At 45.2% G+C, this 25,145-nt stretch overlaps 2 protein-coding genes across 2 annotated transcripts; one reads left to right on the plus strand and one right to left on the minus strand.

The window, feature by feature from the left end:
• Positions 1–6,987: 6,987 nt before the first annotated feature.
• On the minus strand, positions 6,988–8,826 carry LOC123068043 (E3 ubiquitin-protein ligase WAV3-like). The gene is made up of 3 exons (XM_044490560.1): positions 8,778–8,826; positions 8,137–8,678; positions 6,988–8,028 (listed from the first exon to the last, which is right to left on the minus strand). The coding sequence occupies exons 1-3, from the start codon at positions 8,824–8,826 to the stop codon at positions 7,045–7,047; spliced, it is 1,575 nt and encodes a 524-aa protein (XP_044346495.1). The 3' UTR covers positions 6,988–7,044.
• Positions 8,827–16,603: 7,777 nt separating this feature from the next.
• Positions 16,604–18,395, plus strand: LOC123066882 (uncharacterized). The gene is made up of 4 exons (XM_044489869.1): positions 16,604–16,932; positions 17,032–17,218; positions 17,469–17,828; positions 17,964–18,395. The coding sequence occupies exons 1-4, from the start codon at positions 16,643–16,645 to the stop codon at positions 18,228–18,230; spliced, it is 1,104 nt and encodes a 367-aa protein (XP_044345804.1). The 5' UTR covers positions 16,604–16,642; the 3' UTR covers positions 18,231–18,395.
• The last annotated feature ends 6,750 nt before the right edge of the window (positions 18,396–25,145 follow it).

The raw sequence follows: 25,145 nt of genomic DNA on the forward strand, positions 1-25,145 counted from the left end.
CGCCACTTCGTTCCACTTCTCGTGCGAGACATCTCGATCTCCGACGACGACGCCGACACCGCCGCGCTGCCGTGCCGTCGCCCCCGCCGCACGTCGTCGCCATCCCCGCCGCCCTCGCCGCCCCCGCCGCCCGTCGTCGTCGCCGCCCCCGCCGCGCCCGTCTCGTCGCCGTCCCCGGCCGCCGCCGCCCGTCTCGTCGCCGTCCCCGGTCCCCGCCGCCCGTCGTCGCCACCCGTATGCGCCCGGCCCGCTCCATACACACACACACACACACACTACACACACACATACACACACACACACTACACGTACACTACACATGTACGTACACACATACACACACTACACACACACATACTTTTTTTACTTATTTTCTGTTTTTTAATGTTTAGATAAATTAGAACTATCTAGTTTATTTTTAGAATGTTAGAAATGTTAATGTTAGATGAAATATAACTAGTTTATTTTTAGTAAGAAAATTTATGTATATGAGATTAGTTGAACTAGTTGAATATATATAACTAGTTTATTTTTAGTAAATGTTTAGTTGAACTAGTTGATTTAATATATAGATCGAACTAGTTTATTTTTAGTAAATGCTTAGTTGAACTAATTGAATTAATATAACTAGTTTATTTTTAGTAAATGCTTAGTTGAATTAATTGAATTAGTAAGTGTTTAATGTTTGGCCTAATATGAACATAGGAAATGTCGTCTGACGACGGAAAAAATTTCATTATGTGCGAATACTGTGAAGACCAGCGCGGCCAGTGCGACAGAAATTTCCTTGTTGATGATAGGCGATTCAACATCAAGCTGGATGAGACCTTCGAATTCGATACAGTAAGTCACAGCGACAAGTCTGTTTTCGTAATTAAACATTACTTATATATGCTTCATTTGCTTGACTTATAATTTTTAATTTTCACTATTCTACTAGCGCATTCCCTGCCATGCAAGAATTTTTGTTTTGGATAAGATAGGTTTTAATGATATGGAAACTATGGAGGTAAAGAGAGTTTACCTGAAAACTAAGCATGATTATATTTTCAACGTCAAAGTATACAATGCACACACGTACACCTATTTTGAATGCAAAACTTGGCAACCACTATGCAAGGCTTATGCATTTGAGCCTGGTATGGATATCACTTTTGATATTCGTCCGGAATATGATATTGAAGGTAATAGAGACATATGGGTCGATGTGCAGACGCCTCCAGTTCTACCATTATGTGAGCTCTTCTGAACTATATTTTTGTCTTTGATATTGCTTATTCAAAAATAATTGAAAACTAATTTCTATTGACAGCTTATCTCCATTCAACCAAACATGTCCGTCGCTTGGTAGACAGGACCTACTACTGTCCCCGGAGCTGAACTAAACTGCGAGGAGATAAGTCATTATGTTTCATGGCTTGAGGATCTTCATACTGTCAAGACAAATTTTCTTCCTGCACTTAGAAATGTTAGTACTCAAAACGTGCGACCAATAGTGATGGTATTGAACTACAGTCACATCTATTTAGGAATGATGGTAATATATTTACTATTTGTTCTCAGTGCATATTTTGCATACATAATTTTTTTGCTAAACTTTCATTGCTAATTAAGTATATTAATTAAGTACTATACAATGTTCTTCAACAGGGACTCCCGATGACAGTTGTGCCTCAGGGGATCGAGACTAAAGGTCACATGTCAATTGTTAGCTTACGGCCAAGATATCCTGCATTGCACATGAATGCATTCAGGATTTCTAAAAGCGATGAATGCTTAATAGTGAAAGATTGGAGGAAAATTGTTAACGATCGCAGAGAAGTACTAGGGGGCAGTAATGAGAAGCGCAGCCCACGATTAGGAGACATGTTCATCCACATGCTCCAGTATGATCAATCAGGAGAGCTATACATGTTGTATGCTTTTTTACCAGAGAGAGAGTAGCTAGCAGGAGTGATTTAGATAGTTCATGCTGCTCTTAGTACTTGTCCTTTCATGTCCGTGTTCTTCGTTCTGAACTTAAGTGATTTGCTTTTGTGGTGTTATATATGAACGCTTAATTATAATATCATGACAATCATGTTGAACTCGATGATATTTTTGCTTCTGGTACAAGTGAATGTTTCTTCTTTAATCTAGTAGTGCTGGTGGTGATTAGATAGCTAGCAGTAATGCATGTCGACTATGATGATTAATATGATGATAATGATGAGTTATTATATCATTTAATGAAAGAAACCGCAGATTAGTTTCAGCAGGATGGATCCTATCTAAGTGATCAAGTATATGCCATATCCGTATATATTATACTTGATCAAGTATAATATGAATATGACATATACTTGATCACTTAGCTAGCTAGTAGCTAGATATCCAATGCATCCAGTCGAAACTAATCCGCGGTACTTTCACCTAATGATTTAACAACTCATTATAATGTAAAACAATCACTAAATTAAATTGAAAACACAAAATTAAAGAAAAATTAAAAAAACAACCAAACATTTAGTACCGATTGGTGTTTCCAACTGGTACTAATGCCCTACACGCACGCTAGCCTGACTCGTGCCACGTGGTGGCACTTTAGCGCCGGTTCGTGACGAACCGGTACTAAAGGAGGGGACCTTTAGTCCCCACTCTTTAGTCCGGTTGGCGAACCGGCACTAAAGGCTGTCATGAACCGACACTAAAGGCCGGTTCTGTACTAGTGTACTAACTCCCCATTTATAAGTAGACATATAGTAGTCTTAAGTTTCTCGCAAAGTATGACAGGATCGGAAAAAAATATCCATTAAAATTCATTAAGCTATACTATAAGATAGTTGTTAATTAAAATTGTGGCCATGCCAAGTTTCTAACGATATACATGTATCGTTTTCATCACGGCAATACCTGAATAGTGCTTTGGTTCATCTGGACGTATAGGTTATAGCTTCAAAAAGAAAAGAAAAAAGAAGAGCCATGCATATACACGGAGAAGTGCTATACACACGACACTCATCAGACGATACACAGACGATAGGTAAATCTGGCCGGACATGCATATGATGAAACAAGTCGCCGGCCGCTGGATTGACATGTCATCCATAAATCGTGCACTTGTTTAATGCCGATGCAAGCGGCCGGCGACTTGTTTAATCATATGTATGTTCGGCTAGATTTACCTATCGTTTGTGTATTGTCTGTGTATCGTCTGATGAGTGTCGTGTGTATAGCCCTTCTCATAGACACGACGAAGAGCGGCCGACCCATGCACGATTCTTAGGTGGCCGCGTGAACAGCAAGCGTGCATGCAGAAGCGTAGTTGAGGAGAAAGTATCAGTCGGAGATCGTGCACGAACTGTCGTCTCGAAAAAAGAATCAGCTCTCGAATTCTTGGTCGTTACAAGCAAGCTTTGTTTTCTGTTTGACGCCATCATAATCATTCCCTGTCAAGGAATTTTATATATAAACGTCGTTGTGTTCACACCTAGACTAAATTTAGGACATCTGTAATGATCACTGTCATGTCTCTGACGAATATGCTTGTGTCACGTCGAGCTCGACCAAGCTGTACACGGTGTGATAAATTCGGTGGTCAACTCTTTGAGCGAAGGCAAAACAAAACTTGTAGCATGTGCAACGGGAATCTCTCACCCATTCTTGATGTAGGTAGCTTGCATTTCCTTTATCTAGGGCATCTTCAACATCAACCCATAAAGTCCTTCGGTATATGTCCGTTTTTTCTGTCCGGACATGGTCCGTGGACATGATGCGGAAGGGAACCATCCAACGCTAATTATAAAGTATCCGGCTATGAGGAGAAGAAGTAGATATGGACCATGCATTTGGTGACTATTTGTGGTGTGGTGTCCGGTTGGAAGGAGAGATAGGAGAGGGGGCATGCATGTGAAGAGAGAGAAAAGAGAGAGGACCACGTGGAGGCTTTTGGTTGGTCAAGTGGATGTCTGGTCTTCGGTATATCTCCCCTACTTTTGTCTTCACTTTCCCGAAAAACGGACGCCCGGACCGCTCTGCGGACCGATACAGGATTCCATTGAATTGCACAGGTAAATAAATGTGTCTCGTCCAAAGCTTTTCGGGTCTCCGTTGGAGATGCCCTTATCACAATTGGATCGCATACCACGCTACTGCAACAGGTACAACAAGGCCGTGACTGAGAGAGAGAGATGTACGGTGCATGCCGTGTGGTGTGAGTAATGCTACATCTACAAAAAAGTTACTTAATTTTTTAACGACAATCTGATGTGAAGGATTATGATTAGTAATAAGGGGATGACGGGGCCAACCCCCAGTTGAATTCAAGGGTGTAGAGAATTATAGTTTTGAAAAACTCACTTTTGCGATAATCCAATTCTAAGCCCAGTCTCATCTACACCCATACCGAGGAAAAAATCAAAAGAAATACTAGAAAATTTCAAAGAATTCCGATTTTTTTGCATGGTCGATAATTTGATGCGTGAGGATCACTCCAATTTTCAAATCATTATGACTTCTGAGTAGCTCTTGGAAAAAAGACAAAATCGGGGTATGTAAAAAAGTTTACTGTTCTTGCCCGATTTGTCTATTTTGTTGAAAGCTATAAAAATATCAAAATGATCTGAAAATTGGAGAGGACCTCACACAACAAATTTTTTACCATGCAAAAAAATTTGGAATTTTTCAAATTTTCCTGTAATCTTTGTGATTTTTTTTCGACCTGATGCAGATGAGCCTAGACACCGAAACACTGCACTCAAACTTTTGTAGATTCTTTGTAAGTCTAGCATTATATTATTGTGTGTGGTACTAGGGGATGACTGGGGCGGGGGTGTTGCATTTTTTTGTGATTTGTGCTTTTGTTGTCTCACCGTACGAGAACAACATATAAGACGATCGATTTTCAGGAATTATCTTTTTTGGTCCTCAAGGGATGTCCAGCCTCAAAACATGTAACTTGCCTCCAACCTGACAGAGGTTGCATTTCAATCCTTGGCACACAACTCCAACCGACCCCAATTGCATTTTCACCTTCGACACACAACCTGTCCCATAACCGACTACTCAGTTGCATGTGCATCATCGACATACAACTTGTGCAACCTAACTCTGGCAAATGCAACTTTGCTTTGACCGGACCCAACTGCGTGTCAAACCTCGACACCCAACTAAACACCGACATGGCCCATTTGCATGTCCTCCCTCAACACATAACTTGCCCCCAACCTGACCCACTGGCATGGCAAACTTTGATACACAATTCCACCTGACTAAGTTTCATGTCCATCCTCAACACGCAACTTGCCCCTGACCCGACCCAGTTGCATGTCCACTCTCGACACGACGAATATTTTACAAATACTTGGTCACACTTTTATATACAAGTTAATCATTAACCATTTTCAAATACGTGATGAACATTTTTGGAATGACATTAAACAAATATTAATGGATGATGAACATTTTAAAATTTGCGACAAATTTTTAAATAGCATTCGAATATGTGATGAATATTAAAATTTTAAAATACCCACCGACAGAGTACATGTTGATTATTTTTCAAAAGGCACAATGAACATTGAAGTACGCAATGAACATTAAACTTGAGCGTTTTTCAGTTCCATGGACATTTTTAAGATTCACAAATATTTTTAAAATTTGCAAATATTTTTTATTTTACAAACATATTTTTAATTTCTTGTGATTTTGAAACAATACTAACATTTTTCGTTGTGCACACACACACATGCGTTTGGTGCGTCATTTTGTAGAATAACAACCTCTGGTGTCCCATTCAATTTTTTTCTTCAAAATACCCGTGGTGTCCTTGACTATCAAAAGCAAAACAACGAGCTACAACCTTTTTTTCCCTGTTCGTGTGTATTGTGCATGGGATTTTTAGCAACTTTTTGTAAGCCCGGATCTGGCCAATGTAACTTCCCTTTGTCTGGACCTCTTTTTTGACTTTTTGTCAAAATATGCACAAACGTCCATCCCGATCGTGGACAAAACAAGTCCAAAAGTTCTTGTAAGCTCAGGCCTAATGTTTGTGTGTAGGCGGTGGGACAAAGCCTTGATGTGAGTCAACAAGGACAACAAAGAACAAACCATGTCACGTCTGACTGCAAGATGGGGATAGATGATATACAGCTTCGAAGCTAGGCAAATTATGGAGCTACCATGCATACATGAAATCATAGAGTACTTTGATACTTTTACTTTATGTAGTTTTGTTCATGAGTTTAGGAGCTCGAATTTTGAGGCTCAAAATCTAGTGAAGCATGTTTTGTATTTAGGGGTTGACAGCCGTGTTTACTTAGGTCAACCCGGTGTTCTTCTGTTCGTCCCTGTAAACATCGTCACAACTTAAATAAAGTTTTACAAGATTGTCTAAAAAAAGCAACATCCAATCAAATTATTAAAAAAAGCAACATCCAGTCAGTTTTTTTAACACAACGTCCAGTCATACTACAACGTAGAAGAGGATGGAGGACTGGTGTTTACGGCAGACATAACCGAACGGAATGACGTTACTTAGATGTGCCATAACAAAGTCATGAGGGCCCGTTCCCTTTTTCCTCACATATCCTTTGACGGCTAGGCCAAACTCTCTCCTCCAGGTTCCTTCAGTGAGCGGGTGGAATCGCCTCCTCTCCGGCGGCCTTTGGCGGGGAGGAGAATCCTGATGCCTCTACTTTAGTTAGTGTTAATGAATAGGACTGGCATAACAAAACATACTCATAAACGATAAACTTAACAAATTGGTTGATTTTTTTTAAAAAAAAGACAATGAGGAAAAGAGGATGAAAACACATCCATGCATGGTTGGGTGGGAAGTGAAATTAAACACGGTTGATGATGGTAGTGAAATTATTCCGCTGAAGCAAATGGGTTGACAAGTTGATCATGAAACAAATGGATTTTTCTAGCACTAAATGGGCGCGCTTATTGGATACTGTAAGTAATAATTAACCAAAGGATCAAACTAGAGCAAGCAGCGGGCGCAGGAGAAAGAGAGACTAGGAACGATACGAAAGCAAACTGAGGCGGAAATGGGCTAGCTAGCTAGGCGGTGGTGGTGGGGTTGATCATCTTCTCGATGGCCTGCAGAGCCTCGATTGCCTTCTGGAGGTATACGGCGAGCTCGGAGGAGAAGGCGGCCATGGGGTTGGCGGCGATCTCTTCCTTGACATCGTCGGCGGCGGAGGGCAGCGGCTTGGTGGGGTCACTGTCGAACTGCTTGGCCTGCTTAAGGTAGGTGTCCATGCGCGCGGTGGCGAAGAGGCGGACGGCGTCGGTCTCGTCGCCCCTGTCGGCGTAGCGCTGTCGGGCGTGGGAGGTATCGGAGGCGAGCGCGTAGGGGCGGCCCTGCGCCTCGTAGAGTTCCTTGGTGGCCATGAGCTTGATGAGCTGCGCGAGCTCGGCGCGGAGCGAGTCGATGAGCTTCTGGCCGTCGTCCAGCACGAGGTCCTCCAGCGCGTTCTGCGCTTCCACAAGCTTGTAGCGTGCCCCGTCAAGGTCGCCGGCTTCCGCCAGAGCCATGGCGTCCCTGATGGCCTGGGCCTGGCGCCGCCGCGCCAGCTCGGCCAGCACCCAGCGCGCCTTGCTGCCGGCGACGGTGGCCGGGTTCTGGGTGCGGTAGATCTTGAGGTTCTCGGGGGTCTGGAGGCCGTGCACGACGGACTGGGCGGTGTAGCTGTGCTGAGCCTCGGCCAGGACCGCGTCGTGGCGCGTGGTGCCGGCGGCACAGTCCGAGAGCGTCATGGTGACGGTGACCTTGCGCGACTCCCCGCTGAAGAGGGTGCCGAAGTTGATGGTGATGACGCCGGTGGCGCTGTCCGTGGTCTGCGTGTAGTCGGTGTCGGCGGGCACCACCATCGCCTTGAGGCCGTCCTCCTCCGTCTTGGGCGTGAGGGTGAGCTTCACGTCCTGCGCCACCACGGTGAGGAGGCCACCCAGCATCTGGGAGAAGGGCCTGGTGAGGTTGGCCCCGTCCCGCACCGTGCTGAACGTGCCGCCGGGGGATTTCTTGGCGATGGCGTTGAGCAGCTAGCAATTTATGCCATCAAATAATTAAGATATCATCAGCATCAGCATCGCCCCCTTTAGTCGTTGGACACTCGGACTTAGCTAGATAGAGTAGCTACGTAGGAGTACCTTGTGATCTGTGTCCTTGCCTAGACCGAAGGTGTAGACGCTGGCACTGCCAAGATCGACGTCCGTGGCTTCACCGGCGCTCTGCACGCCGTCGGACATGAGGAAGACGTTGGCGGTGCGGGATTTCTTGGTGGAGCGTTCGGCGACGACTTGCCGCGCGATCTCGAGGCCACTCTTGATGTTGGTGGTTCCACTGGCCTTGAGGCCGTCGATGATGGCCTTGACTTCCTTCTGGGCAGACTCGGTCATGGAGCGCAGCGGGCAGAGCCTCTGGGCGTGGCTGGAGAAGGTGACGACGGAGAGGCGGTCCACGGGGGTGAGCTTCATGATCACGAACTGCATCGACTGCTTCATGCTTTCAAGCCGCTCCCCCTGCATGCTGCCGCTCACATCCAGCACCACCACAAGGTCCAGTCCCTCCCTGACCACGGCGCTGGGCGCGGCGTTCAGCTCTATCACCGCCGTCACCTCGTCGGCCGTCAGCGCCACGTCGTCCCTGCTGTACGCGGGCTTTTGGATCTTCACCAGCCCCTTGGTGCTCCCTGCATCGATATCGCATGCACGCACGCATATAATTCATGATAAACACTACTCATAGAAACACTCTTGTAGTATCAAATTAACCGAATGAGTGACTGTACCTTTGTTCAAGGTACTGGCAGGGTTCTCATCGTCGTTGAACACCACCATCCTGAGCGTGCCGCTGGCAGAGTGTACCGGTTTGTTAGCAGCTAGCTAGCTTACTCACTGAGTTACCGTCTGTCTATGCATATATAACCTCCCTACATCTACATGTATATAAATATCTAAGATGCAGTCTGTCCTGGTCTCCTGTATCGATGCTATTTTTTTTAGATAATATGAAATCGAAGCCGTCCCTAGATGTGGATCTGCATCGATCATAAGATGCTACACATCTAGACATCAACTGCAGATAATTCTCAGTTTCCGGCTTTAATGTGTCACGCACCACATATATCTTTACTTGATAATAATGGAAAAGTTACTTCTTCGTCAAGCTTCGGTTGGCCGGTTCTCCAGCGAGCCTCGGAGTGGCCGCGGTGGCTGAGGCTCTTCACAGTGTGGACGGTGACTGAGCCACTTCATCGTGTGGGTGGCACGGGGTGTTGCGCCAGGTGGCCCTAGCATGTTCTCTGCCGGCGACAGTGGCAGCGCCCAGATCTGGTTCTAAAGGTCCCATATTCGTCCCGACGGGGCTTCCCTCTAGGGTTTTGTTGTCCTAGGGTACTTGTGGCTCGTAGTAGAACCTGACGAAAGCTCCACGTATCGGTCCCAATGGTAATGGTGCCCAATGGTGCCGCTTTTCTCCTAAGGACGTAGTTGCGGTGATCTTGTTCGGGCAAGAGCTCTAGCTGAAAACCTGTGTCCGCTACGGACTCGACGACGGGGATGCTTTGTATCGTTTCCCTTTCAGAGCACTGTCGTGGAGCTCAGGTGACCTAAGATGTGATGTGGCGTTTCCTGATGGACCTCATGCGCTCTTGTTCAGCGCTTATTCATGTCATCTTTTGCACTTTTGCATTTTTTCAATGTGTTTATGTTTTCCGTTTATCCTTTGATCTGCTTTGTAAGAGGCTTCCACACTATCTTTTATCGTTCAGCTGTATAGTGTGGTTGGCGCTTTATTTACAAACCGGGGCAAAAGTCTATTTTCGGAAGAAAAAGGTTAACTCCTACTAGCCTGTGTACGGGAATGCAACCAAATCAACATTAATCATTCCCATGTATAATAGACTGATTGTTTGATGTGCGAGTGATGAAAAGTCAATCAAGCCATCCGATCCCATTCGATCGTCAAACTCGCCCGTGTTTTGATCCTTATCTTTTACCATCATTTACTTATCTTCATATAGCTATCAATATTCAGCCGCTCATTTGCACGTACTACTGGGAAAAGGCTTATGTGGACTTAAATTAGTCGAGGGTGGTGTCCAGGACCCGCCATAGTTATTTTTTAAAAATTCAAGTAATGGATGCAAAAAAGCGTAAGTGGTGGACACAATTTCTCTCCCGTCACTCCTAGGTTTTCATAGAATTAGCCATGGGACAAAAACAACAGTTGCGGCGTCTGCCACTGTTTCGCCACGTGCATGTGGTGAGCAATTGTTAGTATCCGCCGCTACAATATTTTGCTAACCCGCGCCCAAACTCATCAAAAAATTGCCGAGTTAGCAGTGGTGGCCGAAAACAGCTGCCCGCCACAAGTCATGACATCAAGGAAATTGCTTGCACATATCATGTTTATTAACCTAGATCGTAGTCCCAAAACCGAGCATGGCGCTTCCAGTGGTGTTTATTTAACATAGATAAAGTTTAAAAGGGAAATGCTGTCAAAAACTGAATTTTATGTGTTAGGCGAGTGGTTCCATTTGTTGGAGAGTGTTCGATTTGTACACGAAGTGCATCAACTATATATCGTAACACTCTCAATTTTTTATCACACCCTACAGTTGTCCAATTAGGACATCATGCCACGTTTCATCAAGTTCCAAGCTTGTTTGCATGATATATTGAAGTGAATAACGTTCTATGTTTTTTAGTCGCACGCGCTTATGATGTCATGGCGCTAGAGTACCAGGGGCCAAGGGTCCAGCTCAACTTCCCCAGATAATGCACACTTTATTCACTCGTAATTTAATTACTTGCTATTGATTACGCCGGATAGTGCACACTTTGTTCACTACAACACTATAGTCATTCAAACTAATGCTACTATTTAAGTTTATGGGTTGTAGTTCAATTGATGACTCAAATGCAAAGTTTTATTCTCTTTCTTAGAACTCCCCTGATGTGGAATCAATCTGTTTGGGTTACTCACCCATCGGATCTTCATTGATCCCTTATGTTTGTGGGATTTCTTTGGATAATAAGAAAGAGTTCTTCTGGCGTTTAGTTGGCCTATCTTAATTTATTTGTGGACAGTGCGGCAGAGAAGGCTTGAGATGTGGTGGACAAGCCATATATTTGGAGGAGAGCGGCCATGGGTAAGGAGTGTGGCGAGTATTGAAAATACACCCTAGAGGCAATAATAAAGTGGTTATTATTATATTTCCTTAATCATGATAAAGCTTTATTATTCATGCTATAATTGTATTGATCGGAAACTTAAATACATGTGTGAATACATAAACAAATATCAAGTCCCTAGTAAGCTTCTACTAGACTAGCTCGTTGATCAAAAGATGGTTAAGGCTTTCTAACCATAGACATGAGTTGTCATTTGATAACGGGATCACATCATTAGGAAAATGATGTGATGGACAAGACCCATCCATTAACATAGCATATGATCGTTCAGTTTTTGCTACTGCTTTCTTAATGTCAAATACATGTTCCTTCGACCATGAGATCATGCAACTCTTGGATAATGAGGAATACCTTATGTGCTATCAAACATCACTTCATAAATGGGTGATCATAAATGTTCTCTACAGGTATCTCTAAAGGTGTCTGTTGAGTTGGCATGGATCGAGATTGGGATTTGTCACTCCGTATGACGGAGAAGTATCTCAGGGCCCTCTCGGTAATGCAGCATCACAAGAAGCTTGCAAGCAAAGTGACTAAGAAGTTAGTTACAAGATGATTTATTACGAAACAAGTAAAGAGACTTGCCGGTAACGAGATTGAACTAGGTATGAAGATACCGATGATCGAATCTCGGGCAAGTAACATACTGACAGACAAAGAGAGCTACGTATGTTGTCATAAAGGTTTGACCGATAAAGATCTTCGTAGAATATGTAGGAACCAATATGGGCATCCAAGTCCCATTATTGGTTATTGGCCGGAGAAGCGTCTCGGTCATGTCTACATCATTCTCGAACCCGTAGGGTCCACATGCTTAACGTTCTTTGATGATATAGTACTATGTGAGTTATGTATGGTGGTGACCGAATATTGTTCGGAGTCCCAGATGAGATCACGGACATGACGAGGAGCTCTGGAATGGTCTGGAGGTAAAGATTGATATATAGGATGAAGGTATTCGAGTTCTGAAAGAGTTTCGGAATGCACCGGATAATTATCAGAGTGCCGAAAGGGGTTCCGAGAGGCCACAGGCAGGTTATACCTACTTGCTGGGCCTCATGGGACAAAGGAGGGAGGCGCGCCAGCCCACAAAGGACTGTGCGTGCTCCATCTCCCCTGCCCACGCGCCAAAGGAAAGAGAGGGCGCCCCAACCGGCCCCCCTTTCCTTCCCCCCGCACACCAAATATGGAGGGGGGCGGCCAGGCAGGCACCTAGGGCTGCCGCCGGTCCCTTTGGGGCGCGCCCTAGGCTGCCTCACCTCCCCCCTCCACCTATATATATGAGCAGATGGGAGGGGGCGCCACACACCGACGAATTCCCAAGCCGTGTGCCGGCGCGCCCTCTCCCTCTAGTTCGTCCTCCATCCAAAACCGTCGTGCTTGGTGAAGCCTTGCGGAATTGTTTCACCACCACCGTCATCATGCTGCCGTGCTGCCGAAACTCATCTACCACTTCGCCTCTCTTGCTGGATCAAGAAGGCGAGGACGTCATCAAGCTGAACGTGCGCTGAACGTGGAGGTGCCGTGCATTCGGTGCTTGATCGAAACGGATCGTGAAGGTGTACGACTACTTCAACCATGTTGATAAACGCTTCCACTTAGTGATCTACAAGGGTATGTAGATGCTCCCCCCTCTCGTAGCTATGCATCTCGATGGATAGATATTGCGTGTGCGTAGAACTTTTTTTTTTGTTTTCTGCAACGTTCTCCAACAGCGAGGTGGAGGAGTTTGCGATGGAGCAGACCAAGGCGAGGTGGAGGACCGTCGAGGCTAGATTTTTTAAATGGATAAGGGTGTGGGAGGACCAAGCGGTCTAAATAATGGGGGATCACTTATAAACTATTATTACTTTTAGCACAATGTCGCAGATGCGAATGAGGAACTCATCTGCGATGGTTAATTGCAAGAAGCTATGGCCTTTCCATGTTGATTTCCTTATGGCCTGGTCCTTTGCCACACATTGTAAGCGTGTAATGTTGTAAAGCCGTCGCCGATGTGTGTCATCTACGACGCAAAGTCTAAAACGACTGACAATGATGCCTGACCTATGACCTAAGCTATGCTAGTGACAGATATCAAGTGTACAAGGGAAATAGGTTTCTCGAATCAATCTACTAGAGATGATAGGCGATGATCACGGCATTATGTAGATGGTCCCAAGTGACGTACTTGATCTTGTTGAGGAAGATGATAAAGTTTTAATTTGTTTGTGTGTAGGACAGCAACAGATCTAATCGCTGCTCAAAAGTGCATATAAACTTTGAGCAGTGGGTTTTTTGGTGAGGGCTCCTCGAAGGATATTTGTGGTTGAAACTTTGCAAGAGCATGAAATGTTTGATGCCCTAAAGTGTCAGATTTTTATGATTTCGTTTTGTATTTTTTTACTGTTCATCCGGGTGTAGATACACCCAGGAGTAGAAAATCTACTCTCGTCACCCTCTAAGCTCTGTCAGTCGCCACGAAAATTAGGGGGAGATATGTCTGCCTCCCTTCATGAATGATGAAGCTGTGAGGATGAGCTGATAAAAAACAATTTTTGTCGTCTCTAAGCTATGAGAAGACTTGGCGTTTTGGTCCCAATAAATAAACTCATTTAGGCTGCATCTCGCTAACCAAGCCCAGTTTGTTGGCGCTGGATGCTCGGATCTGACATTAGCTCTGACTGGAGATGTGAGCATTTACAAATCTTCACCACGTGCATGTGGGGCTCGCCTTCTAGAGTGATAGCTCTATCTCGCAGCCTCACTCGGACTCCATCTGCATGCCCAAGTTCCGTAGGTGTACGCCGTCGGCAGGCCACCGCTATGTGACTTGTGAGAGATTCTTTTTCCCGTTCTATTGCAGATACAATGAGCAAAAAGTTTCTGCGTGGGCTTTGATAAAAGTTGTGGCGGGGGCAAACCCCTTTGATTCAGAAAAACAATGAGCAATATGTGAAGACGATGGACTGGCAGATCTCTGTTAATTACTCATGCATCAATCGACGCACCTCAACAGCTGCAGCTGGAAAACTGAACATCTTACTGATGTTGCCAGAACAAAGTGTGGGCGCCGCGTCCAGATGGCAGCTGGGAGGCGACGGACAAATTGTGACTTGTGGGTCAAGGGTTGCATTTTGTATGGTATTTAGAGTTTGAGGTTATGTTTTACATGGTTTTAAAATTTTGACTGAAGTAATGTCAAAGGTCGATCGATGTTGTAAGGTGGATTATGTGGCCCAAAATAAAGGGTTGGTAAACTCTATTTGTATGTGTTGCTACATTAATGTAACACTGTTGTTACCAACGGATCTATAGACATTGTCTTTTACCTCTGCGAGGTGTAAAATGCAAAGCTGTACAATCGGATGCCATTTAGATATGACGGTTTTTCTTGTAGTGAGCCATGGAGGTTTAGTGCTCAATGCCTCTGGAAAATAAGATGAGAATTAGGAGAGGCACAAGCTCTGGATAAATGTAATGGAATCAGCACATTAATTGGAATCCGCACCCATCGCTTAGTTTATACAACTTGTTGGCAAAAAATAGTGACACTTGAATTTACTAGATTGACTGTGATCCGATCTATAGATCCAAGCCAAGTTTAAGCTATTGCAACCATACATAAGGGTGTGTACTATATGGATGCTCGTCTGACACCTCCAACTGTAGAGATGCCGGAAATAGGTCAAGTATTCTATAGATTAAAGGCTAGTGTGTCCGTCAAGTCTGAGATCAATAGTATTTCCATATTTTTATTGAAAACTTAGTATTTCTAGTAGAATACTTGACCTATTTGCGGGCACAAATATAACACTATACTAGGTTAGGGTATATGTACGCAGCTGCTGCTTTGAGAATAAGGAGAGTTATCTCCTCTGCCGTTGTGCCATGGCCGTGAAGACCGCAACAGCGCCATTGGCTCTGTTTGAAGAAGTTTTGACTTAGGCATAAGCCGGCTGTGTAGATAAGCTCCAGACAAGGATGCAATGAATTAAGTCTAGGACATCTGTAGTGATCACGGTGATCTCTCACGTCGATCTAGAACCATAATAAAAGAAGGAATACCTTATGAGATCCCATCAAGGACTTGCTTATTTATAACTAGTCTCTCCAAGGTCCTTCTAATTTACTCCAAACGAACTGTTAGCGTCTTGATGCGATCTTGATCCTTCGAATGTGCTCTAGAAAACCAAAATGGAATCAGCACATTAATTGGGATCCACATCCATTGTAATGATCCACGTCATTGTGTTCGTCACCGAGATTAAGTCAGACGTATATATCACCGAGATTAATGAGATCTCATCGAGGACTTGCTTATTCATGACTAGTCTTCAAGGTCTTTCTAATTTACTGCAAACAAACTGTTACTAGCATCTTGATGCGATCCGACCAATCACACCAAAATGGAATCAACGCATTAATTGGATCCACATCGCGAGATCAAGTTGACGAGAATACAATACTTGCATTTGGCATGTCAAGCTGGGGTCATAATAAGAAAAGAGAAGACCCGGTGAGATCTCATCGAGGACTTGCTTATTTATATCTAGTCTTCAAGGTCTTCTAATTTACTGCAAACGAATTAGCATCTTGATGCAATCCGATCCTTCACATGTAAATTGAGAGAGATAAGATTTTCAGTAACATGTTGCGCGCTCCACCGTAACTGGTAAAATAATTTGGAGACAATGTTCATGAGCCAAAAGGAAATATAGTGCAATATGCGGGGAGGCCCGTTGGTGAATTTGATCAAACACGCACAGGCACACATAAATATGAACCTTAAACAATACTCCATGGGTAGGCTATTGATAGGCTTGCGAAGATTAACCGGAGATCACTTGGGCTAAAACTTGACCATTTTCTCCACCTGCCTCACAGCCCAGCTATGAAGGAACAGTCGTCTCGGTTTCCCTTCGTCATCATGCTTGAGTCCCATGGAGTTCAAGAATGAAGGGTTGGGGGTAGCCTTGGTACATGTAGCACCAAAGATAACCTTCTTCATACAAATTGCCGGCCATAGAATCAAGCCATCGCACCATCCACCATGGTCCTCATTAAGGCGTAGACTTGACGGTGAATACTTTTAACGGAAGTGTTTATGGAGTAACAGCACTTTGTCATGATGTATTAGGCATCTTTTGCATCCATGTGACGTGCAATAATAGCTGTACTCATGTGCTGTTTGGTATGATGTATTAGGTGTGTCGAGCATGATGGGCCTAGCTGTACATGTTCTGTTATCTCTACATCATTATGAAGATAAGCCATTATGTACTTAAAAAACAGATGAGTCGTTGGAGAGATAGCCAACCAACAAGCTGAGACTAAATGTAAAGACTTGTGAAACTAATTTGAACCAAGACTTGGTAGCGTTCTGTCGATGCTATAAATCACACAAGGCAAAAGAGAAGCTCTACACTTGATAGGTATCCTCAGTTGTCCTCACCCCCTCCACCCCCTCCTCCTCTCAATGGACAATTTCAAGATCACTAGTTACGCCAATGCGCTGGTGGAAAACACTAAGCTTGACTTCCAAAGCTTGTATCTGCACAGGATCAGGTCTGGGGATAAGAAAAACCAGTATGTAGTGATAGATGGAGTTGGTGCTACTGACATTTGTCTCACAACCATCAACGACTGGGCAATATATGATGGTGTGGCCGCGCATGCAAAGCTAGTTGCTCATGCAAAAGGCATGCATATGAATGCTGCCGCTGCTGACTGCTGCAATTTATTCATCATAGTGTTCGAGCTTGACAGGTAACTTGTATGTGTTTTGTCTTGTAATGTGCTAGCATGTTATCTTTTTTAGTATCACATTTTCTTGGTGTGTGCATCTGATATTTGTGAATCACATAGCTTCAAAGGATCCACGCTTGCGGTAATGGGAGCAACTACTGAGGAACAAGGTGAATGGGCTATTGTTGGTGGGACTGGTCAGTTCGCTATGGCGCGTGGTGTCATCCAGAGGAAAATGCATCAAAAATTAGCTGATGGACAAGGAGATGTATTAGAGCTTACTATCGAGGCATTCTGCCGCAGGAAGGTGAACTTTCTATTCAATTTTTGTACAGATTTACTTGCAACTTCCACACTCAGTCTTTAGATTTTAGATACATACATACGTATTTTGCTAATCCTTATAGCTGGATCACGCAAACCTACCGGTAGATCTACCAGTATTCCAAATTGTACATTTTTTGGTTCTGCTGTTATTTCTACTATTACGAACAAGTTGGATGTGCATTTCTCAAAGGAAAGAATATTGCTGACAAAGTTTCACTACTTGCATACAGGGGCAGCCGGAGCCTCCGGCCACCACTCCGCAGACTCCTACCACCCAGCCGATTCAGCCTCCTGTTCAGCCGCCTCCTGCCACCACCCAGCCCATTCAGCCTCCTGTTCAGCCACCTCCTGCCCCCACGAAGCCGATTCAGCCTCCTACCCCCACTCCCATAAAGAATGGACCATGGGGCGGAACAACGAGTGACAAACTTCATCATTTCAACCCAAACATGTCTGTAGGCCTAAAGAGTGTGACATTCATCTATTATCATGCTGTTAATGGACTTCGTTTCAATTATACCGGCAAAGATGGCTATGAAAACTCCAGCGAACTTTTTGGTAATAACGGCCATGGCCCCGACGCTAAAAGGGTGAGTTTGGTTCACTATTTGTTTTCTCATGCATTTGGTCAACAATAGATCGAGTTTCATACGCTTCATGTCGTTGTTCGTTGAGCTGCCAAAATTATAGCATCACTCACGTTTTTTCCCCTGTCCATTTGGCAGCAAACAGTTCACCTAGGCCCTAGGGAGTTTGTGACGGAGCTGTCAGGAACACACCAACATGAAAGAAGATCAAATAATATTGCTATATATTCCCTTAAGCTGGTCACCAACCTCGGCAAAACTCATGGACCTTTCGGAAGTGCCAACATAGGCGCCGCTTTCAGGTTTTCCGTGCCTCCAAACAGCAAAATTGTGGGCTTCTTTGGGGGATCTACCGGTTACGCCGTGAATTCAATTGGTGCCTACACGCTCGAAAATTCTGCTTAGCAAAGCATGATTACTTGATGCAGCTGCAATTTTCGGTTGTAGCCATATCACGGTTAGGGTTTAACCTAAGCCAGCGTTGCTTTATTTGTTTTATTTTACACAAATAATAAAGATTGTAAGGATCTACCTACCCTATGTATTCACAAGCAATTTATGGTTCTTCTACCTTTTTTTCGACAATGAAACGCTGTTCTCCGCCTTCACTTCGAAGCTCGCCAGCTCCATGGCATGTCAAGCTGGAATCAGTATAAAAGAAGAGAAGACCTGATGACATCCCATCGAGGACTTGCTTATTTATGAATAGTCTCTTCAAGGTCCTTCTAATTTACTACAACCCAACTATTAACATCTTGACATGTGATATGACAGAGACAAAATTTTCTGTAACATGTTGGGAAAATAATCTTATACCACCAGGTCGTGTGTGCCCAAACGGGAGACCCTATTCCGCATGCGACACGTGGCTGACCGAGTCTCAAAGCAGCAATCATCGTTCCCAGTTTCACCTCACCTCGATTCCCATGTTTAGAAAGCCATTTCCATCCTTCCATGATTCCAGCTCGCCGCCGATGGCGCAGCGAGATGGCACATCCCAACGACAGCAGCAAGGCACTGAATCAAGGAACAGACACGGCAGCCCACAGTTTTTCCACACCGACAAGGATAAGCGCTAGCACGGTGCCTGAGCTGAGACGCCGATGAACCTGGCCTTTCCAGCAGGGATGGAGCACCACGACGCCACATGTTGGGCCTTCGTCGAGGATCGCACGGGTGGCAAAGTGGCGAGCGGACTGGGTGGACCACATCGGCGGTTGGTGTTGAACATCGACCGGAAATTGGCGAAGAGGAAAGATGGGAACGATGCTTGCTACTTTGAGATTCGGACTGCCAGGAGTCATGCGTGGAGTAGCGAAAATTATATACCTACGGACATTTTCCTTACGGACTCCTCTGTCACGGAAACTACTGAAAGCCAAGGCCCATCACCGCCAGACCAGCCCAAGAGGACTGTCAAGCCCAACCGACAAGTGACTGGGCCAGCGTGGAGCAAGTGATGCTACTTAAGGCGAGTGCGAGCAACCAGCTAGGGTATCGTTTTAGATCACCAGACTGACTGGGCACCACTGGGCGATGTATCCCTCCTCCCACCTCCTGGCTCTCATCTCCCGATCCCCTTCTTGCTGAAGAACCCTAAACATCCTTGTACCTCTGATTTGGCTGAGTAAAGAGTAAATCCAATTGCCTCAAATCCCACCAAAAAATTTCCCTTCCGCGTATTGATCTGGCACCGAAAACCCGCAGCCTCAAGGAGATCATGGCGGGGACGGATGTCCAGAAGCAGCTGGAGGAAGCGTCGGCCGAGCGGAGCGGCATCGCCAAGGCCCTCCTATCGATCCAGCAGACATTGGATCGGATGGTTCACGCGGTCACGAAGATGGAGCCGGCGTCGCGAAGATGGAGCCGACGCTCGTCGCCCTCGAGCCGGTCGTCCAGGATCTTGCAACCTGGCGGCCCATCATGGACGCGGCGGTGGGGAAGCTCCTGGCGGATCTCAGCGACATCCGGGAGCAGCTGGAGAAGATCGCGTCGGGCGCTTCGCCGGCCAACAAGCCAACGCCCGACCCCGTTACGGCGGACGCGCCACAGATCGACATCGGGCAAGGTGACGATGGTCATGGGCTCATTGGATACCGCATGGCTCTACTTCCACGGGTTTGGGCTAGTGAGGGACCGATCCTCACTACGCCTGTCCCGGCCAATGGTACGTTCCAAACTCCATTTCCTCCTCCTCCCTCCCTTGAGTTGGGTGGTAGCAGTAGTCATGAAGGCACGGGCAGTCGCTTTGGCATCAAGCTCCCGGAGTGCCCTGAATTTGATGGCGACAATCCCACGGGTTGGCGCCTCCATTGTGAGGCCTTTTTCCATGTGAATGGGCTCGATCCGCAAGTGTGGGTGGACACAGCTATTGTTCACTTCACAGGGACGGTTGCTTTGTGATTAGAATGGTCTAAAATTCATCTTAAGAGTTCCAACTCGGAGAGTTTCTGCATAGCCGTGCTAGATAAGTTTGGCCGCTCTGAATTTCAGTTCCTTTTGCGCAAGTTTTCGAAACTGAAGCAAACAGGTTCAGTCCTTGATTCAATTTGTCCATGCATAGCCTGTTGGCTCTTCATAGCTCTTGGGATCCTTTGTTCTTTACTACCCAGTTCGTAGAAGGATTACATTATGAGATTAAGGTTGTTGTGATGCTTCATCGACCCCAAGATTTGGAAACTGCCGTCTCTTTGGCTGAATTCCAGGAAGAGGTGGTCGAACTGGTGCGCCTTGAGCAGGAGAGCAATGAAGGAAATATACCCTAGAGGCAATAATAAAATTATTATTTATTTCCTCATATCATGATAAATGTTTATTATTCATGCTAGAATTGTATTAACCGGAAACATGATACATGTGTGAATACATAGACAAACATAAAGTCACTAGTATGCCTCTACTTGACTAGCTCATTAATCAAAGATGGTTATGTTTCCTAACCATAGACATGTGTTGTCATTTGATTAATGGGATCACATCATTAGGAGAATGATGTGATTGACATGACCCATTCCGTTAGCCTAGCACTTGATCGTTTAGTATGTTGCTATTGCTTTCTTCATGACTTATACAAAGTTCCTGCAACTATGAGATTGTGCAACTCACGTTTACCGGAAGATCACTTTGTGTGCTACCAAACGTCACAACGTAACTGGGTGATTATAAAGGTGCTCTACAGGTGTTTCCGAAGGTGCATGTTGGGTTGGCATAATTCGAGATTAGGTTTTGTCACTCCGATTGTCGGAGAGGTATCTCTGGGCCCTCTCGGTAATACTCATCACCTAAGCCTTGCAAGCATTGTAACTAATGAGTTAGTTATAAGATGATGTGTTACAGAACGAGTAAAGAGACTTGTCAGTAACGAGATTGAACTAGGTATTGGATACCGACGATCAAATCTCGGGCAAGTAACATACCGATGACAAAGGGAACAACATATGTTGTTATGCGGTTTGACCGATAAAGATCTTCGTAGAATATGTAGGAACCAATATGGGCATCCAGGTTCCGCTATTGGTTATTGACCGAGAATAGTTCTAGGTCATGTCTACATAGTTCTCGAACCCGTAGGGTCCGCACGCTTAACGTTACGATGACAGTTTTATTATGAGTTTACAATTTTTGATGTACCGAAGTTTGTTCAGAGTCCTGGATGTGATCACGGACATGACGAGGAGTCTCGAAATGGTCGAGACATAAAGATTGATATATTGGACGACTATATTCGGACACCGGAAGTGTTCCGGGTGATTTCGGAGAAAACCGGAGTGCCGGAGGGTTACCGGACCCCCCCCGGAGAGTTAATGGGCCACATGGGCCTTGGTGGGAAGAGAGAGGGGCGGCCAGGAAGGGCCGCGCGCCCCCTCTCCCTCTGGTCCGAATTGGACTAGGAGGGGGGCGGCGCCCCCCTCTTTCCTTCCCCTGCTCTCCCCCTTCCTTCCCCTCCTAGTAGGAGTAGGAAAGGAGGAGTCCTACTCCTGCTAGGAGGAGGACTCCTCCTCCTGGCGCGCCCAACAAGGGCCGGCCGACCTCCCCCCTCCCTCCTTTATATACGGGGGCAGGGGGCACCCCAACGACAACACAAGTTGATCTACGGATTATTCCTTAGCCGTGTGCGGTGCCCCCCTCCACCATATTCCACCTCGGTCATATCGTCGCGGAGTTTAGGCGAAGCCCTGCGCCGGTAGAACATCATCATCGTCACCACGCCGTTGTGCTGACGGAACTCTTACCCGAAGCTTTGCTGGATCGGAGCCCGGGGATCGTCATCTAGCTGAACGTGTGCTGAACTCGGAGGTGCCGTACGTTCGGTGCTTGGATCGGTCGGATCGTGAAGACGTACGACTACATCAACCGCTTATGGTCTACGAGGATACGTGGACGAACACTCTCCCCTCTTGTTGCTATGCCATCACCATGATCTTGCGTGTGCGTAGGAATTTTTTTGAAATTACTACGTTTTCCAACAGTGGCATCCGAGTCTGGTTTTATGCGTAGATGTCATATGCACGAGTAGAACACAAGTGAGTTGTGGGCGATATAAGTCATACTGCTTACCAGCATGTCATACTTTGGTTCGGCGGTATTGTGAGATGAAGCGGCCCGGACCGACATTACGCGTACGCTTACGCGAGACTGGTTTCACCGCTACGAGCACTCGTTGCTTAAAGGTGACCGGCGGGTGTCTGTCTCTCTCACTTTAGCTGAATCGAGTGTGGCTACGCCCGGTCCTTGCGAAGGTTAAAACAGCACCAACTTGACAAACTATCGTTGTGGTTTTTGATGCGTAGGTAAGAACGGTTCTTGCTAAGCCCGTAGCAGCCATGTAAAACTTGCAAAAACAAAGTAGAGGACGTCTAACTTGTTTTTGCAGGGCATGTTGTGATGTGATATGGTCAAGACGTGATGCTATATTTTATTGTATGAGATGATCATGTTTTGTAACCGAAGTTATCGGCAACTGGCAGGAGCCATATGGTTGTCGCTTTATTGTATGAAATGCAAACGCCCTGTAATTGCTTTACTTTATCACTAAGCGGTAGCGATAGTCATAGAAGCAATAGTTGGCGAGACGACAACGATGCTACGATGAAGATCAAGGTGTCGCGCCGGTGACGATGGTGATCATGACGGTGCTTCGGAGATGGAGATCACAAGCACAAGATGATGATGGCCATATCATATCACTTATATTGATTGCATGTGATGTTTATCCTTTATGCATCTTATCTTGCTTTGATTGACGGTAGCATTTTAAGATGATCTCTCACTAAAATTATCAAGAAGTGTTCTCCCTGAGTATGCACCGTTGCCAAAGTTCGTCGTGCCCAGACACCACGCGATGATCGGGTGTGATAAGCTCTACGTCCATCTACAACGGGTATAAGACAGTTTTGCACACGCGGAATACTGAGGTTAAACTTGACGAGCCTAGCATATGCAGATATGGCCTCGGAACACGGAGACCGAAAGGTCGAGCGTGAATCATATAGTAGATATGATGAACATAGTGATGTTCACCATTGAAAACTACTCCATCTCACGTGATGATTGGTTATGGTTTAGTTGATTTGGATCACGTGATCACTTAGATGACTAGAGAGATGTCTGTCTAAGTGGGAGTTCTTAAGTAATATGATTAATTGAACCTAAATTTATCATGAACTTAGTACCTGATAGTATTTTGCTTATCTATGTTTGTTTGTAGATAGATGGCTCGTGCTGTTGTTCCGTTGAATTTTAATGCGTTCCTTGAGAAAGCAAAGTTGAAAGATGATGGTAGCAATTACACGGACTGGGTCCGTAACCTGAGGATTATCCTCATTGCTGCACAGAAAAGTTACGTCCTGGAAGCACCGCTGGGTGCCAGGCCTGCTGCTGATGCAACTGACGATGTTAAGAACGTCTGGCAAAGCAAAGCTGATGACTACTCTATAGTTCAGTGTGCCATGCTTTACGGCTTAGAACCGGGTCTTCAAGGATGTTTTGAACGTCATGGAGCATATGAGATGTTCCAGGAGTTGAAGTTAATATTTCAAGCAAATGCCCGGATTGAGAGATATGAAGTCTCCAATAAGTTCTACAGCTGCAAGATGGAGGAGAATAGTTCTGTTAGTGAGCATATACTCAAAATGTCTGGGTATAATAATCACTTGATTCAACTGGGAGTTAATCTTCCTAATGATAGCGTCATTGACAGAATTCTCCAATCACTGCCACCACGCTACAAGAGCTTTGTGATGAACTATAATATGCAAGGGATGAACAAGACTATTCCCGAGCTCTTCGCAATGCTAAAAGCTGCGGAGGTAGAAATCAAGAAGGAGCATCAAGTGTTGATGGTCAACAAGACCACTAGTTTCAAGAAAAAGGGCAAAGGGAAGAAGAAGGGGAACTTCAAGAAGAACAGCAAGCAAGTTGCTGCTCAAGAGAAGAAACCCAAGTATGGACCTAAGCCTGAAACTGAGTTCTTCTACTGCAAGCAGACTGGTCACTGGAAGCGGAACTGCCCCAAGTAAGAAGGATGGCAAAGTGAACAAAGGTATATGTGATATACATGTTATTGATGTGTACCTAACTAGAGCTCGTAGTAGCACCTGGGTATTTGATACTGGTTCTGTTGCTAATATTTGCAACTCAAAACAGGGACTACGGAATAAGCGAGCACTGGCCAAGGACGAGGTGACGATGCGTGTGGGAAACGGTTCCAAAGTCGATGTGATCGCGGTCGGCACGCTACCTCTACATCTACCTTCGGGATTAGTTTTAGACCTGAATAATTGTTATTTGGTGCCAGCGTTGAAGCATGACCATTATATCTGGATCTTGTTTGATGCGAGACGGTTATTCATTTAAATCAGAGAATAATGGTTGTTCTATTTATATGAGTAATATCTTTTATGGTCATGCACCCTTGAAGAGTGGTCTATTTTTATTAAATCTCGATAGTAGTGATACACATATTCATAGTGTTGAAACCAAAAGATGCAGAGTTAATAATGATAGTGCAACTTATTTGTGGCACTGCCGTTTGGGTCATATCGGTGTAAAGCGCATGAAGAAACTCTATACTGATGGACTTTTGGAATCGCTTGATTATGAATCACTTGGTACTTGCGAACCGTGCCTTATGGGCAAGATGACTAAAATGCCGTTCTCCGGAACTATGGAGCGAGCAACTGATTTGTTGGAAATCATACATACTGATGTTTGTGGCCCAATGAATGTTGAGGCTCGCGGTGGATATCGTTATTTTCTCACCTTCACAGATGATTTGAGCAGATATGGGTATATCTACTTGATGAAACACAAGTCTGAAAC

Source organism: Triticum aestivum, chromosome 3B (assembly GCF_018294505.1).
Source record: "Triticum aestivum cultivar Chinese Spring chromosome 3B, IWGSC CS RefSeq v2.1, whole genome shotgun sequence".
In the NCBI taxonomy this organism is placed as follows: Eukaryota; Viridiplantae; Streptophyta; class Magnoliopsida; order Poales; family Poaceae; genus Triticum; species Triticum aestivum.